General features: G+C 41.5%; 1 protein-coding gene across 1 annotated transcript in view; it reads right to left on the minus strand.

Annotated features, from left to right (window-relative positions):
* pdzrn4 (PDZ domain containing ring finger 4) overlaps positions 1–16,683 on the minus strand; it is a 30,808-nt gene extending 14,125 nt beyond the window's left edge. The window contains exon 1 of the mRNA XM_041030280.1: positions 16,615–16,683. Coding sequence (XP_040886214.1) covers positions 16,615–16,683 — 69 coding nt within the window. The remainder of the gene's footprint in view (positions 1–16,614) is intronic.
* Positions 16,684–18,350: the final 1,667 nt, after the last annotated feature.

Below are 18,350 nucleotides of genomic sequence, written 5' to 3' on the forward strand. Positions count from 1 at the left end.
CAGATGTGAGAAAGACTGGGGATAATGGCTCAGAATGCACAGGTTTCATGTGTTTGTGTGCATCATACATTCTGTACATCGTCTACAGTGAATTTACGAAGCATTAGGGATAATTAAACCACAAATGAGAAGATAAAAAGGAGCAGACAAGTTAGAGGAGGGTTTTAAAGCTCTGAGACAATTGAGACATTGACTGTGCAGAAGATTTAGGGTCATGATCATTTATGTATTTCTGTTCTTTATGTCCCATATTTCTGTGTTATATTGGTCATTCTATTTTCTGTTTTTATCACACAGTCTATATTAAACCTTAAGGGTCAGGGTGATCCATAATCAAAGTTTCCATACATTTCATTGAAATATCCTTATTTTTTTGGTCTGTGTATAATCTTTATTCTTTGTGATTTCCCATTTTTGTTATATTGTTGTTTACTCTTATAAAGTTTGTTTCCCAATAAGGATTGCAATTTAATTTAGTCACAGCGTGGGTCTTCCTATCCAGCTGTATGTGTGTGTAAGCATTCACAGGAGCTATACATGCAAGTGTCGCTGTCGGTACAGAGCCATTTAGTTGGGCAGATTCCATCAATATCTAACAGTAATTCCATTTTTATTACTAGTTCCCTTTCTCATCACTCAGCTGCAATCCTGTGAGCAAGCTGACAGCAAGACAATATCAACTCTCTAGATCATCTGATATAACCCTTGAAAACTCCGCAAGAACACTAAATATAGTCTGAGGTCATAGCGGTCTGTAGGGACAGCTGTAATGAACCAACAATCTAGCGCAGCCTTCATATACCTCTCAAGTTAAAGGTTACCATTGCCAATAAAAATGGTTCCCAGTTGCCCTAAACCAAAGCTTCTTGTCTGTCCAAACGCTCCTTCCTAAAGGTCAAGGTTCAAAGTGGTGTACTACAGTTTGGGAGGACTGAACACTGTATTTTATGTGTGTTTCTGCTTTGTGTGTCACTGATCTACAGCCTTTTGTGAAAATGTCATTTGCTTGTTATTGGGACATTGTTATGTAGCCATTAGATGTTTGACACCAGAGTGCAATAACTCTGTTTTGACTGGTATTTATCTCTATTTTGGTATTTTTGTAAAACAAATGTCAAAGTGTCCAATTCTGGACTCAGTTTTTCCCAAATAGGTAGTTACTGCACTTTGGCTTTGTATGACAGAATAATGTTCTTGAGTACAACCTCAATTAATCAAATGTCTCCTCTGTCCACTTGGACCTCTTGTGCTCAGAAACGTCCTGTGGACTGTTGAATATGCCTTGATGTTTCACTTGACATGACTCTCCACAAACTTTTAAGGCCATGAATAGGAAACAACAAGTCTCAGTTACCAGCTATTAATGTAACATTTAACTCCCTGTGCTTCACCAATTACACACATCACTGATTATGAGGGGTTAGTAGTGGACCATGGTGTGGAAAGGGCTGTTACATGTGTTGAGAGGGGGATGAAAGTAGCTCAGTGAAAGCCAATAAGTGCCAGACCTGAGGATTTCAATATTCTCAATAGGACCCTCATGTCAACCTTTAAATGTGTCGCAGGGTTTTATCAGTTGGCCACTAAGATGGCTAAATGTTGTTTCCGCTTTTGAATACAAACAGGACTGATAAGGAAAGCCCAGAGATTAGAGTAAGTGTTTGTTTCGATGTGTGTTTGTGTGAGAGAGTGTGTGTGTGTGTGTGTGTGTATGGCTGTACATGGGGTGAATGGGTGTGTTTGCTGCTCAGAGATAAGAGTGTGATGGAAACCACTCAACCTCAGAGCTAAATCTGACAGATATGGTGTCATTGTGAGCAAATGGAAGCACATACACATATATACACAAAGCATATGTACACACACGTACACACACACACTCACACACAGCTTACACATTACATCATCAGCTCCCCACAGACTTAAAACAGCTCTACAATGCGGTTGTTTCCATTAACCATGTTTGACTGAATAATGCCAGTATCTCACACTGAATAGGCTCACAATATACCACAGAATAATAAGCTGCCATGGAAAGAGAGCCCCTTCCTATTCAACACCGACCTCGTCCGCCCCTGAGGAGACATGGCTCTCAACACAACCAGCAACCTGTCTTCCGCTATCAACCAGATCATGATTTTTCTGAATTTAGGCTCAATACAAGCATGATTGTTTTTTACATTCATGGAAATTGGCATATTGTGATGAGTGAGAAAGCGCAGGTGGCATGCTCCAATAATCTGCCAAATCTCATTTCTCTTCCTCCTTTAGCTGTATTGAGATGATTCAGGAGGCCACTCTCATGTGGCGAGGGCTTACTGTCATAAATGTCTCATTTCAATAATAAAAGTCTGTGACACGCAATATCACCCTAGTGCAGCGGAGGCAAAGGAGATGATGGTTTCATAAATTTGAGTGGCAGGCTGTGCAACTGGTGGGCCGTGCTCGGTCAGCTGAATCACATTGACCCTTGCCTTGCGTGGGATAAGAATACCATGATGCTATTGATGCATGCGTGACAAGCAACCTGGGAAAACTAGCCAAATTGAATGGATGGGCCTGAAATAAACATTTTTTTTTCATTCTTTGTTTTCAAAGTCTGTTTCCAAAACATTTTACAATAATATCAGTTAAAGTTCTATTTAATAGTATTTAATGAAATTGAGCAGTTATGGTTTAGAGGCAAATTAATGTAGCTAAGTCTGCTTAGCAAGCTGTCTCACAAGTAGTTCTCTATGTGGTTTGCTACAGTCGCTAATCCAAGGGCTAATTTCTGTTTACTTTTGGTTGTGCTCAGAGAAAAACTTATTTGGAAAGCTTTCTGCGGTTTGCATCTCCTGACCCTGCTCAACAAAGGTGGAGTGCAATGTCAGCATCACCGTCAGCTATGTTCTCCAGGTTACAGTGGAGAAATTTCTCTTAAAGTTGGAGAACTTATGCACATTATGGTTTTGTAAGATAACAAGCTGCTTTTTCAAAATGGTAAATCTGAAGAAACTTAGGCGAAGTTTTGTTTCCTTGTGACTTTTCTAAATACCAAATGCTCTGGAGTTAGCTGAAAAAAAGTCCAACTCTCACATTAATTCTCTCTTACTGTACAATTATATCTGCCATTTCAAAAGAGAATCCCATATCTTTAAGATGTGGCTGACAGTGGCTATGATATATAATTTACTATAATAATAGCCAATTTCAAGCTTGAGTATGATGACTGCCTGGAGTAAATGTCTGCTGTTATGCTGTGATATGATTCATTTTAAACTATATTTAGCCTGAGAGTATTTGCTGAGCATGGGAGTCCTATCTTGGTGATTTATTTCAGAGCTCTTGTACTTGACCAGAGCAGCCACAGTCTTGTAGTGCTGGCAAGTGACCAGCTTTGGTGGAGCAGCTGGGGGTAAGCTCAAGGACACCTTTGGGTCCTTATGGACGCCTTAGTAGCTGTTTGTGGAGGGAAAAAATTGGAACTGATTCTGAATTGAAACCAGATTTGTCAGATAACTGCAAATCATTCTATGTGGCGTTTTACTCAAATTAGAAAAACCCTGACTCAACTTTAAAAGTGCACGTTGAGTTGGTGAGATTTCACTTCTATCTTGTATTTTTAGCCAGACTTCGTCTTTTCCAATCAGCGACTGTTCACTATGCATTGTAATGCTCTGCTGTTTTACATTTCTGTATCGCACCAATTAATCAAAGTGACAAGGTATTTAATGAGAGGCAATTAGAGTGTTAACCAAAATGCAAATCAGATGGGGAGACTGTGGGAGAGAGAGGGCAAGAGATGTGTGTTTGTGTTCACTGTGTCAGTGGTGGCTTAGGGTGTGCGTATGCGTGTGTTTATGAGTCTGTTTATGAGTGTGAGTGTGTGTGTGCAACGGATTCAAGGAGATCCCGCTCAATGCTCTTATTAGAACCCTTATTCACCGAAATGAGTTCAGCTCTTACTATGTGTGTTTATGTGCTCGTCTGCACCTGTGATTGCATCTATGTCCATGCCTGCGAGTGTGCGTACAAGTTGTAATGAGTGTCCTTCACCGCTTTTCACAGACATGGGCTCCTGCACAACAGGCGAAAACAACCAATTAGTTCTGCATGAGGAAGACCGCATGACAACATGAAATGTGGATTAAATAGCTGCTGTCGGGGACGGATGTTAAGTAGCCCGCTCAGGTCAATCCCTTCTACATCACACAGCATCTGTGTGCAGCAGATTAGACTGTGTTTCCTCTAGGAATGGCTCTTCACAGTGCTGATTTCTTTAAGCTGTTAGATCTAAGCTTCAGAGGGAAAGCTAAAAGTTAAAAATGTATGAACTTTTAGCTAAAGTGTAGTGAGCTTTGAATGATCTTGCAACAATGGCAGAGGCCAGTGCTTCCCACATGTCCCCGTTCAATAACACTTGCTAAAAGCGACAGACTGGTGTACTGTCCTTCAACTGGTTATCCTGCATTCAAGCCCCTCACAATGAAGCATCTGCAAAAGCTGAAGTGTCCTTCAGAATGATCGACTCTGCTGTTCTGCAGCTGATCATATGCTGTTACCTCCCTGCGTGAAACAAAAAAAAATCTTCTACTCTTCCCAGAACACTTCCAGACAATCTTCAAACATTTGGGTGTGTCTGCACAAACTGTAAGAGTATCATGCCCTATTTATGGGTAAAGTGTATTTTGGTGTATTGATGTTACTACAGTATTGCAGTATTGCACATATTGTTTTTCCAGCTTCGTATGCTGTAGATAGATAGCAGCTAATACTAGGAGATGATAAACAATAGCTGGAACTCTTCAGTTACACTGTAAATACATCACGTTAATATTTTAATTACGTTCATTTGGATCTCTGGACATTCAGAGCGGGGCAGCAGCTTGTCCTGTCAGTCTGTTAAATGACAACATTTGCTCAGCAGCTGTCAACACGATCAATTTAGATGATAATGGATATCTTCTGCTTTAATTGTCAGGTGCAATTTACCAGCAGTTTGCCATTATAATCACAAGTGGAAAACTACGTATGCATCACTGTATATCATGCTGCTTTTGACATCATTGGTTAAAACAAGCCACAAAACTAAATGTTTTCTGTTGATGTTTTGTAGCTGCGTATCATTATTTTCAACATTTTATTTTTGATCTGATCTTATTGGTATTTTTATTTCTGTCATTCTCTTCTCTGCGGAGTGTTTTCTTTTCTTTGTCTTGCTGTCTAGGTGTTTTTTCTTTCCCCTTTTGTCTGTCGTTGTCACTGTAAGTCATCCTATTGCATTTCGATTCAGTGGGTAAAAAAAAGACCCTCTTCATTGCCAAAGCACTTTAAAAACAGACACTACATCACTTTCTGTTTCTACCTGTTTTTCTGCGTGTCTCAAGGGTTTTCTCCCCTCTCGCTCTTCACATGTCTATCTTTCCCCACCCTGGCGTTAACACCACCAGCGCTAGAAACACGCATACACACATCAGAGACTGTTGACTTGTGACTGTCATTCCAAGCAGCCATTTCTGATGTAAGTGGGGGGAAATCAAAGGTTATCATCTGTCAGTGAACGCATTAAGAACCATCTCATTTCCTGCTCTTTGTACCACTTCTATATGCAAGGCGGGCTTCCTTTCAATTAGGCTTCATGAATACAGATACTTCCCAGTGGTAAAGCCTTGGAATGAAACATGATTTGTCTTGTATTCTTGTATGTGAGTATTTTCTTTTTTTCATTACACAAAAACAGCAGCGTATGTGCTACTGATATTTTCAAGGGAAAAACAACCTCCTACTGTATTATCACTGAGGCAATCCAGTGATGATAAAACTCCAATTAAAACATTCTTTCCTTCAATTTGTAATCTCAGTACGCTGTTAGATAGAAAGACTAAAAACCCCATGCCAAAAGTCAAGAGGCATGCTCTACACTACCTAGTCTAATCCACAATCTTATTCAGTGCCTACTCTAACCAGGCAGTTTTCTTCATTTTCTCTCACAAAATGACTAATGCCTTCTTCCTGGTGGGCTCATACATCATGGCAGGGCCAATGTGTCTGTGTTTAACTAATAGGCTCTGTGTCCTCAAGCAGCCACGAATGGCACGGGTTATGACAAACTGCATCAACAAGACATTCATTACCCTCAACATCCTAGCAACCAAATCACAATTACCGCAATCCACGAGTGAGCATCCAGCCCCGCTGCCACACTCTTATTCCTCGCACAACATGTCGCCAATGCATAAATTAGCCTTCTTTTGTCACATTGGGGGGTTGGTGGGTTGAGAATTAGCACAGTTTGTTTTGCTCGTGATGAGACAGGGGTGCACTGATTCTGGATGACTGCAAAACTTCTTTACTGACAAATAGAATTCACTTTCATTTTCACTCTGCGTGCATCTGTACATATGAATGTATTTGTGTGTCTAGGGCAGAATGTTTTTGTGTGTATGTGTGTGTGCATCCATGCAGATAGTTGTCTTGACTGACTAATGTACTTGGCCTGCACTGTACCGGGACTCTATTGTTGCGCTGTGTCCTCCCCGCAGTCATTAGATCACCATTAATCTCTCATCTGCCATTAAAACAACAGCCACTGAGCTGGGCTGAACAATACAGTGGCCCTTCCTCCAGCCCCTCGACACATACTAGCAATGAGTTTGAATTAGGCTCTTGGGGGTCACCGATTAGACCCACATAATTCATCCAGACGGCTGGGTTCACAAAGAGGTTATGTGTTGTATATGGGAAAGCTGAACAACATACATTCTCCATCCAAGCATGTCAGACATTCTTGTACTTACTGAGCTCACAGAACAAGTCTGGTGATAGTCTAAAATCAACAATGGATTAATACCACTCACAGGTTATCTGAGTATCTAAAGCTTTATACACCTTAAATACCTTAAATGTTGTCCAAAAACTATTAAATACACACAAATGAGCTACACAGACATATTCCTTCATGACCATGAATGTGAGCGCTGGAGTGTATTCTAAGCCAGTCCCACATGAAATGTCCTGCTGCTGTTAATATTCACTTGGGCACCAAATGTGTATTAATTCACCACCTGAAAATAGTCCCCAACAAAAGCATTACTTTCTCTAGTCTGAGTCACGTTTGCCAAACTCTGCAGTGCCCTGCCGTTTTAGGACATAATTAAGCTTTTTATGACAGCGAAACTATATATGACCCCTATCAAAGATTTCCTTTGATAGCAATCAGTTTGCCAAGAGAGTGGAAATAGTACTTGGAGATGGATTTTTTTTTTGTTTTTGGTCTTTTCATTGAGATTGTTGACAATGAGGAAAATATAGAACAATACAAGCCTTATTTAAAGAGCATTTTCTGAAATTATCATATATTTTCAAACCAAAATTATATTTATGATATTTATCAAAAAACAACAAATTACTTCTTCTAAATGACTGCATGCAGTATCATAAAGTAAGCACTGAACAATCTATGGTTTATGATTTATAATTATTATTTTTAGAGGTTCATCTGGCAGTAGTGATAATAGTGTTTAATTTATATTTTGATTTATAAACAAGTGGTGTTGACTGAATATATCAGTAGGAAATTAGCATAGCCTCTCACTGCTTGAAGCACTTTGTATACTAATAACTATGGAACAGAAAAACATGACCAAATTCATAATCTTTTCTTTAAACAAAGGCAGGGATTGACAGAGAAAAAATGATTGGATACTGGATTCAAAATAATTTCGGATTGACTTCCTCAATGATTCTTGATCTTAAAATTAAAGCTCTTAAATTTAGAAAGGAGGAATCCCTACTGGATTGCGTCTTGCTGTGAATCTGTGAGAATCTGTTATTCACATGAGCACAAATTTGGTTAAGGGCAAAAAGAGCCGGCTCAGGATGCAGGGGCATAATTAGCAAAACATGCTAAATCCTGGAAAGCGAAAACATTTTGCTGGGGGAGCAGGAAAATAAAAGATTTATGTGATGCTTTTTGCATAAAATTAGGTCTTGAGTGTGAACTTAACATTTTTTTCCATCCTCCCACCAAACCTTGGCTTTTTTCATTTTAAAGTGATGTATGTTTATGCTCACTGGAAGCACCTAAGCCATTAGCATTATTCATAACATGAAGCTTCGTCAGTCTGCCCTTTGGTGGAGAAGAAAAACGACTTCATACTCTACTAACCGTGAACGGGTGAGAAGAGCTCTTCCTCCTATGAAAAATACCTTAATCCCGAAGCATGGTTGGTTAGTTAAGTGAGAGACACACTGTGCTGCAATTTACCCATCATTCGACTCGCCTCAATCAAGACTGCAGCTGTATTCACGGTTTCAGGCAGCCGAGTATAAGCCTACAGTATGACCGAGTGAATGGCTAATCACATCCGCCATCAACGTATCAGTCGGATGATGATAAATAACTGCGTTTGGGTAATTTTCAGCCTGTATCATGGACTGACTCCTTAAATTAGAGCATTGTTTCTCAAAATCACAGAACCACAAAGCCTCTTCACAGGGAAGTTGAGGTGGATGGTTTTGCAAGCAAAGTCTTTGACTCTGACACAGAGACCACGGTGTGAGACCTTGCTTCTAATCAAGATCACAATCTGTCTCTAATCTCTGCTTAATTGCTTTTACTTACTTTTAAGCCAACGTGGATCAGAAATCTTAAAAGTGTTCAGAGTAATGTCAGACTTGAACATCTACAGTTCTGTGACAATGAGAAAAGGCTTTCAGCTGACAAAGTGATATGGTTGAAAGCTCCAGAAAATAAATACATGCAGCCATTCTCATGAACCACTGTGGTAACAGTTATTTGTTACGATTTTGAAAGGCAATTACAATCAATCTTTGTGCAAATAGGGGTGTCAAATTGGAAAACGCTCATATGTTTTGTTTTGTTTTTTTGTGGAAGGCAACGATAAGAGATGTATTTTATTGTTAAGTTTGGAAGATTTAGTTCTGTTGCAAATGCAGCATGCATTTCTCATTCCAGTCAGTTGGGTAGAAAAATGAAACCGTGTTTGTTCTTTTGGGTTTCTTAATACCTAATTATGTTTGGATGGTTTCTGAATTTCTAAATTGAATATTTTTCGACATGTCACTCATGACCCACCCATCCTGAGACTGGTGTTGGAATATGACAGGATGAGCAGAAGACATCCCTTGGCTAAATTTTCTCAAACAATATAAAGGCATGTATTTCTTGAATTTATTTTAATTTTTAAGCAGTTCACACTCTGATTAGCAATTTTGTTCATTGTTCTGAGCAAGACTGTATTAAACCGTTTTGGACCAGCTGCCTGAACACGCCGTGTTTTCTGCATTTACAGTGATCATCCATGCATTCTCCAGAGCTAACAAGATTTAATGAAACTGTACCACAGAAAAACAGTCAAATACACTTCCTTAAAACTAACAACAACAAAGACCCATCCACACTGTTTTGGCCACTCTCCATCCTGAGGGCATTTCCCATATCAACACAAGGCTTATGGTTACACCTCGCACTAAATGTAATCATCCCCCCCTACTATGCAGATGGTTTAGTGTTATTCTATCTGTAACTGGACTCGACTTCGGGCTCTGAGTGGGCCTAATGACTCCTAAACCCAAGTTGGTTAAGTGGGAATTCAACACCATCTCCCTGCTGCAACCTAATCTCTGTTTAGACCACCTGGACCCAGGATGTACCCTATGGGTTCAAAACACACTTGGCAGTGGCACAACAGTCCATTTGCATTTTTAAGCATTTAGCTAACAACCACACCGTATGAAGAATTATTTAGCTTTGACAACATGCTATAGAGCAGGCGTCGTGGTGGCAGTCGAAGAAAAACATCATCACTGAATTACAAGAACTGTTCTTTGAAAATTGTTGTAACAAATAACCCCTGTCTCCCTCAAATGATTACGCATGATGGAGAAATTCTTGGCAGAGAGAAAAAAGAGATAGGGGAAAAAAGAGGAGGTTTTCCTTTTATAGTATCAGAGACATTTGGTCTCAGATGAGAATTGCACTTTCGCTGCCAACAAACTCATCCAAAGATCTGACTGAGAGGAATTTTATGCTAATGTGAAGGGTGTTAGAGGTTTTTATGTCTGAGAAGTTGTGCTTTAGCATTTTCCCCCTGCAACGCGTAAATAAACAGGGGAATTTTTTTGTGCATACCCCGTGCGAATTTTTGTAATGCCATGTAGCAGCAAATGCCTGCAACATATCCATAACAGCTCCAGATGGTTCGCTGTAACGTCTGTCTAACCTGACAAAACATAGCCTGCGGCGTGTGGCCATAAGGTGTATTATTGGGTTATTCTGGCACAAGGTTGGCTTCAAACCCTATAACATTCACCGGCTGACGGCACACACACTGGGACATGACAAAATTAGTGTCTCTCTCTGCCACACATGAATGACGGGCTGTCTCTGTGTCTTCCATCACTATCTTTTTCATTCCAGGATCTTTCCAACATATAGAGAAAATCAGTGGCACCTCAGAAGGTAGGGTTATGCCAAAGTGTATTAATGAATGGGATACACAGACAGTGACAAAAAGGCAGCAAGACAGACAGGGGCAGTGGAACGGAACAGACTTTAAACTGTCTGGCGACTGATAAGTGATGGGAGGAGGAGGAGGGCGAGACTTTGTGTTTTGGCGAGGGCGAGGTTAAGAAGGCAAAAAAAAAAAAAAAAAAAAATCAGGAAAATGGGGGCATTTAAAAGACTGGGTGTCATTTCTTCTCACTCTGGTTCCCTCTCCTTGTGCTTTACTTAATATACTGTCACCTCTTCCTTTCTTACACCTTCTTTTTCCCTCCTTTACCTTTCTATTTTTCCTCATCCAGCTCCACCCCCACCTTTTTCTTTCCTCTTTTTCTCCCACTCCTGTGTCCTATCATCTTCACCAGGCCACTTGGCTAATCGGTGAGTATGGTAATCAGCTAGAGGCTGATAACAACTGATAAGTCCTCTTGTCGGGTGCTAAGACTTTGAATGACATTTTTACACACTCGTAAAAAAGGAAAAACATGCTGTAAAGCTGTTGAATGGATGGACCCTGTGTGATTTTGCCTCCATGTGTTACATGAATGTACACAGTGTGTACAAATAGGCATATCTACCTCTTAACATTGCCATGTAGTTGTGTGTACATGCATCATGTGTGCATCCTTTGCCTTGTTTGCAGGGGAGACAGGAGGTGGGGGTGAGGAGTGTCTCTTTGCCCACAGAAAGGGCTTTCATCCTGGGCTTATCAGAGCCAAAGCAGGGGGAGATTGTTGGCTGGTGAAGCGAAATGGCAATTCTCCTCCCCTCCCACCTCCCCACCCACATGCCGGACCTGTCTTCCCCTGTCTCTGTGATTCCTCCCTCACATGCACTCACACCAGTAACTGGTGAGTATGTTTACTTACAGCCCAGCAGACAGACACACAAAGAAAGACAGAGCTCGACACAGACGTCAGTGTACAGGCTGACAAGCTTTCTGTCATCATCTATCACTTTCCATTTCATTCCTTCCTTTAAATACACACTGCACAGGGACACAACGTGCACACAAAAACTATTTCACAATTTTTAATATCTAGCGCACACGCACACAGAGCAAGATTAGGATTCTGTTTCCCCACATTAACCTGGCATTAACCTGACGCTGAATAATCATCCATTTCCTGTTTCTATTTTTTTGGCCGGCGACCAAAAGATGTGCTACCCACGGCGGCAGTGACAGGGCCATATGTACCTCTAAATCATGAGGCATTATCACCATGCTGTGCTCCAACGAGCAACTATAACCATGATGGAAGGCACCAGATGATCTGTGTTCAACACCAGAGTTCATCTCCATAATGCTACATTAACATTTTTAGGGGGAAAAAATCATTACCTAAGTTGATTATTCAACACCTCTAAGCACTAAAAGTGTTGTGGGTTTGATATCTAAGACCCCTTAAACACTTTTTATTTGGTACTGAAAAGAATGGGAATTAATTTTTAAGTAAAAATGTTTTGATACACTGCCATTCAAAACTACATACAGCAAGTGAGTGTGTGTGAGAGACAGAGGAAGAGACTTGTCAAGTGGAATTACACTCACAGGTGAAAAGGTCAAACTCGCTGACCCACACAGACAGGCGAACAACTTGTTGGGCCGAAAAATGCAAGAAAAAATGGAAAGGTCACTTCATTCAATACTTTCAGCAAAGCTCAAAATCCCAACACAGAGAAAAGAGAACAGTGAGCTCAGGACCAGTGTAGTGCTTCACTGATAAATGGACAGCTGATGAGTCAGGTGATATCACCTCCCTTCATCCTCTGTCGGTCATCTGCAGCACATTTTACAGCCTTAACACATCATTTCAGAGGAGATATCTGGGCGCAGAAGATTATTTTCATCATCACTCTCCGAACCCCTGCCTTCTCTTTCATGCTCACTTTTGGATCACAGGAATAATATCCTGTTGTTGCATTACAACTCCAGTAAGGTGATTTTTTTTCCCATTTCCACTTCATTTTCTGTTTTACACATCTCTCCACTGGCTGAGAAAACGCCCCAGCCTCTAAGCCCGATGTAACAGATAGCATCAAAATATTTCATGTCCCTATCTGGATGAAGTCATGGTCCAGGTCTGAGGTGGCCATATGGAGGTGACGGCTGTGTGGGTCTGACCACAGCTTCCCCTGCTCTGTGTGGCACTCTCTGGACACCATAGGTGGTGGCGGGAAGAAGGGGTGTCTGTCTAGCCCCTTCCATGCTGTCTAACAGGCTGGACATGTGGCACAGCATCTGTCTCTGGAGGACAGACCCACACCAAGGACTGGCCTGGTGCACAACCGTATGCACCCACACATGTATACAGGAAAAAAAGGCACAAATAAAGGTATATTAACAATGCAAATGGGAATATCCTCCTGATTGTACGAAAAGAAGGTAGTGAATAATATGGAAGTATCACATACATATGCTGCTTTCTTCCCTTGTTAACCATCCTCTGTGGTGAGTCAGTACTTTTACTGCACTAGTAACAATGAAAACCACAAGGTCCACAGAAAACAATCTCCTATTATTTAGCAAGAAGCAGAAGGACAAAAACACAGGAGAGTAAGTGGCTGTTGTATAGATATAGGCTGTTGTATAGTTTGATACAAAAGTGCTGATTTCTATACAAGCAAAATGACAAAGCACATGGGTCCTATGAGGCTCTGAAGGCCAGAGGCTGTGGGACAATTTAACACAGCCACAGGCAAAATAAGGAATGGCAATTGCTACAGTTTGCATGGAGGCCTGCGGTCACTCCCTGGGCACCATAGGTGGTGGATGAGTGTACAGAGATACACACACACACACACAAAATCACAAATGAAACGTTCAATGTAAATGGTCTGACGAGTATCATAAATCTCTCAGTGGCCGCTGGGCAGCTGGGGTCAGGCAGCCAGCAGTCCTGTCAGAGCAGTGCAGCTGTGTGAACAGAGATAGCCACTGTGATGTAGGAGACACCGGCTGAAAACTGGAACTGGCCTCTGTTACGTTTTCAAAAATGAAAGGTGCTGAACAGACCTGGTTGTAAAACTATATATCTATCCCGGGGGGGCATCGTCGTTTCCATATAATTTCAAAATAGCTGCAATTCATTTTGTAGTAGTTCCATTGTTTCATCCACAAAAGACATTTAACATCTTTAAAAAGAAGAACCCCAAAGGCCTGGTCAGAGCTGAAGGTGGCACAGTGAAATTAATGTTTACAATTATAGTTTACAATTTACAATACGCAGCTCTAAAGACTTTGGACAGTAAAGTATACATCAGCAACCACAGACCACCGTCTGCCTAACGTGGAAGTCAAAGCATCGAGGTTTGAACCAAACAACACTTATTGGAACTTGTCCACAAGCTGGACGAGGAAACAGTTAATATTACTGAGTTTCTCCCTTCAAAAAAAAAAAAAAAAATCTAAATGAAAGTCCTCCACACTTCTGTCCTAACAGAAAGGCAACAGCATCAAACTGTTATTCTCAAATGTCTCATTGCTCTAACAGGAATCAGTGTTGGTCATGACTCACCAACTGACACAGGGTACTGAGAGACACACAAGCAAAATACAGCACCAGAGCATTTAGGGACAAATGAGAGAATTGCTGTTCTTCTTGAGAGTCAGTCCAGTACCATCATGCACCTGCTCTGCCCCGCTTTAGCTACAGCACAGTATCAGCATCCTTTGGTTTTTTTCCCACTGGTATAATGAGCAGGTGGAGTCCTATTGTGTAGCACCGTTGGAAGTACAACAGAACAAAAACACATTTAGAATCTGTCGGGTAGTGCGTGCGAGAAAAAGTAAAATGAGTGAGAGGAAAAACAGAATGCCGCGACGGAGAAAGACAAAGGGAGATTGGGACTAATTAAGGTTATTGAGAAGGAGAAAGTATGAAAAAGGAAGGAGAATAAATGAGTCTGGAGTGATAAAAGGAAAAAAAGACAGAGGGATTGTTGAGGAGTCTCTCTGGATTTACAGAATCCCCTCAGCTTTGAGTTTCGGGACAAAGTCACAGTGACACACTTACTGCCTGGTGGGCTCTCTCTCTCTTTCTTTCTCCCTCTCTTTCTTTCTCTCTTTCTTTCGCACTGGTAATGAGAACTGTAGGTGTCCGCCGACTGTCACTTGCACACCGCAGAGCGTTTAACAGTAAGCGGGTGTGCTCGCTCACACGCTCACATGCAGTATTCCTGGATGTCTGCCACAGTGCCAGGACACCTACAGCGTGATGCAGAAATAGGATGAAACCCTAAGGGTCATTTTATTGTTACTTCCAGCCAATCTCCATGCAAACACCATACTTTACGATACAGTACATCTGCTCTGCCATGCCAAATAAAAACTGCCTGAGTTACAGCTTCACATCTTGTGCTCATGCCTTTGTTATGGCCAGTATATTCAGTGCACCTCAACAATACAAACAGAGCCATGACCTCCTAGAGTTTCCTTTAATTGTCACAGCTAATTTTCTTGCGCTCCACCCAGGCAGACAACACAGACATCCACTATCTCATTAGAGCATGGGGGCATTTAGTCTGAGAGCGTAATGAGCTTAAGACTGCAGCACTGTGAATAACATGCATAAAAGCAGCATCAAGCAGCGATGCAAGGTTTGGGTAGTGATAATATAGTGCTAACATTTTACAGAGCCCAGCAAGAAAACAAGCAGTCATTGTCATCAACAGAGGTCTTACTATCATTCTGACATGAAACAAATCACACAATATAGTCTTTTGGCTCATAGGACACATAAAAGTTTTTTTTCCCATCAGTGCTAGGTAGGTATCCTCCTGATATGGATGGAAATTTTGAATAATAAAAAACTAACGAGAAGTATTCAGGGGTCCTGCTCATTCTAATGACGCCATATCCAGTTACCCTGCTGTCTGTAACCGTGTAAGATACTAAATGATGAATGAACGCTCTCTGCTGCTGCTGCTGGCCTGCCATTCGCCTGTACTGTACTCAACAACAGAGAAAACCCAGAGCACGTGTGCGTCCACAATCAGCCCCACACATAACCATATCGCTGCCGTAAAAACAATGTGACTGCGCTTTACATCTCCACATGTTAACCTTTCTCCTTAAGTGAATTTAAAGTTGACATGAACACCTGAAAGTTGTTAAAAAGCTACAGACAGATTTCGAAAAGTGGTTAGAGAGAACAAACGCATCATTTTCTTCTGGTTCTAAAACAGTCATATTTCAGAGATATGTTTTTCTTTCCAGCAGATTCACACTTTCTGCCACTTCGTATCTAATCTACACATTCCAGCCAAGCCCAGTACAAGATGACAAGTTATACATTCACAGTGTTTTACTGCTCATCGTGACAATATGCTTGTTTGTGGAGGTATATATGCTGCTCTTGTCAATTAAAGACTAAATAATACTTAAATTTCTGTCCATGTATATTGGAAATTTGGTGAGTTAAAAGGGTCAAAGGTCAATGAACTCATTCAGCACATCAACAAAAATATACACTTTCAATGAAAGCATCACAATCGCAGTAGCAGAATGCGATTTTTTACATGACAGCAGCGATGTGAAAACTGTCATATCTGGTCAAGAAAAAAAAGAAAGAGTCCACTTCCGACAAACAACAGAGAGGGAAAAACTGTGGAACACATTTACTGGATGTTCTTTGAACTGTTTTGCTTCCAGACAGTCACAGGCAGAGGAGATGTGATGAATTCCCCTGGAGCCAGCGCGGGAAGAAAAGCTGAACTTGTTCTCACATCTCCTGCTACTGAGGAGAAATAACTAGCTCCACTCACTTTGATGGAGAGGAATACATACACACACACACACACAGGCGCTCTGCCTGGCTGCTTGGAAGTAACTCATTTTTGTACATTTCTCTCATGTACCTCTCCCATTTTTTTTCTCCTGGTTCCCCACTAAACCTGTCTGCTGTCTTACTCTTTCTTGCATTTACTCTGACTTTGCTTAGGCTCACCTTCCTCACTCATTGTCAGGAAATCCACTTGTTTTCAGACACCAAATCACTCCTGTCATTATCATCATCACTGCTTCTGCTGTCATTAAGTTTATCACAGTGATTACGCTCTTCATCAACCACACCAGACCTCTTTCCACTCCCTCCAGTCTCACTTACCTGTGCAATCTCATACAGCAGTTTGTAGTGTTCCTCCCGTTTCTGCAAGGTGCACAAATTGCAGCCCATTCTAGTTGTCAGGGAAACAGTGCCGAGTGCCCCGCTGGAGTGTGTGCGCTGTCTGCGGTGTGTGTGAGCTCCCCCTGGGGCGAAGCACACTCGGGCTCCTCTTCCTTGGCTCCCCCACACCTCTTTCTCATCCGTGTATCCTCAGAGATCCCCTCTGTCGCTCCAAGCACAGCACATGTGTGTCAGTTCACTGCTTTAGCAGAGGTTGTGGGTGTAGTTCCTTCAGTGTCTGTTTGTGGGGAGTGTATCAGTGGTAAGATGAGTAAAAGCACCTGGCTTCTCTTTCCTTCTTGCCTGTCACTCCTTCCCTTGGTTCTCACTTGCATGCCTTCGTACACTCCTTTTCACTATCTTTTCTCCACCACCTCCTCTCTCAGTGTGAGCACACACTCCTGCATGCACACACTTTTGGCTTGTGAAGACACACCTCCTCCTGTGGCAGGCTGTCTACACATGCCTGCGCCTACTCTGGCTCATGAATAGACAGCATCCTCATTGGCTGTTCAAGGGAAGGGGCTGGGAGAGGAGGGAGGGGCCTGGTCTTATCTTGGGCAGATACAGTATCTGAACATCAGTGTTGTTGCATGCAGGGAGAGAGAAGGACATGCTGCATGTGTGTTTTTGTGTGTGTGTGTGTGTTTGTGTGTGTGAGAGAGAGAGAGAGATTGCACTAGTGGCTCCATCTGTATTTGTATGCTCATGAGTGTGTCTGTTTGTTGCCTGTGTGTACACATTCCACCAGAAATCTACACTTCAATGCGAAACAATTCAATACAACAAAACTCTAACAGGAGTTTAAATGCCATCCACGCAGTTAATCAAGTTACTGAGAGGGGCTATTTGTCAGTGCGCACATTTGACAACTGGATTTGGCATGGAAATCAATCTCATTTGGATTCAATCTGATAGCCTTTTGCCCTCAGTACAATGGTTGGAGGAGTGGTGTTTAGTGGCTGCCATAGATATACAGTCAGAGAGTGATAGTCACCAAACAGATGCTTCCCTTGCTCTGCCGGCAGTTAGACAAGGGCACCGGACTGAGCTGACACACAGGAAGAAACACAGACAAGTATTGATTGGCTTCAAATTAGCTTCCAGCCCTACTGGCCCCACTCTATGGGGGAGAGGGACAAAGGGGGAGTGAAAGAAAGAGAGGGTGATGGAAAAAGGAGGAGAGAAGTGGGTGGAAGACTCAGAGATGCTGCTAAGATAAATTGAAAAAGCAGTGATGGTATTATAACCCTGTCACGCTAGAAATTCTGCTAATTTGCCACAGCAAATATGTTCTGACAGCAATTTAATGGAGCCCAGATTTAATTTTTTATCAACATAATGAGGAAAAGTTGTCAAAGAATATTTTTATGGTTCTGTTTAGGCACTAACAGCACTTGGTTAAGTTTAAGGAAAGATTGTGGTCTTGATTTAATAATAAAAAAAACAACAGTGAGTTGAGATGCAAAACAACATTAACAGGAGCTGGTGTGCGACTGACTAGAGCTCAGTAAAGCCTACTAACATGTCCGTGTTCCATTTTCTGTCAATAGAAACAAACATATATCAAAGTGAAGCTGACAATAGGAACATCATAAACTAACATTTTCCTGAAGGAAGTGCAGTATACATTTTATAAGAACAGCCTTCAGCTTAACAACAGGCAGCATGAAAGT

Source organism: Toxotes jaculatrix, chromosome 22 (genome assembly GCF_017976425.1).
Source record: "Toxotes jaculatrix isolate fToxJac2 chromosome 22, fToxJac2.pri, whole genome shotgun sequence".
NCBI classification, from domain to species: domain Eukaryota; kingdom Metazoa; phylum Chordata; class Actinopteri; family Toxotidae; genus Toxotes; species Toxotes jaculatrix.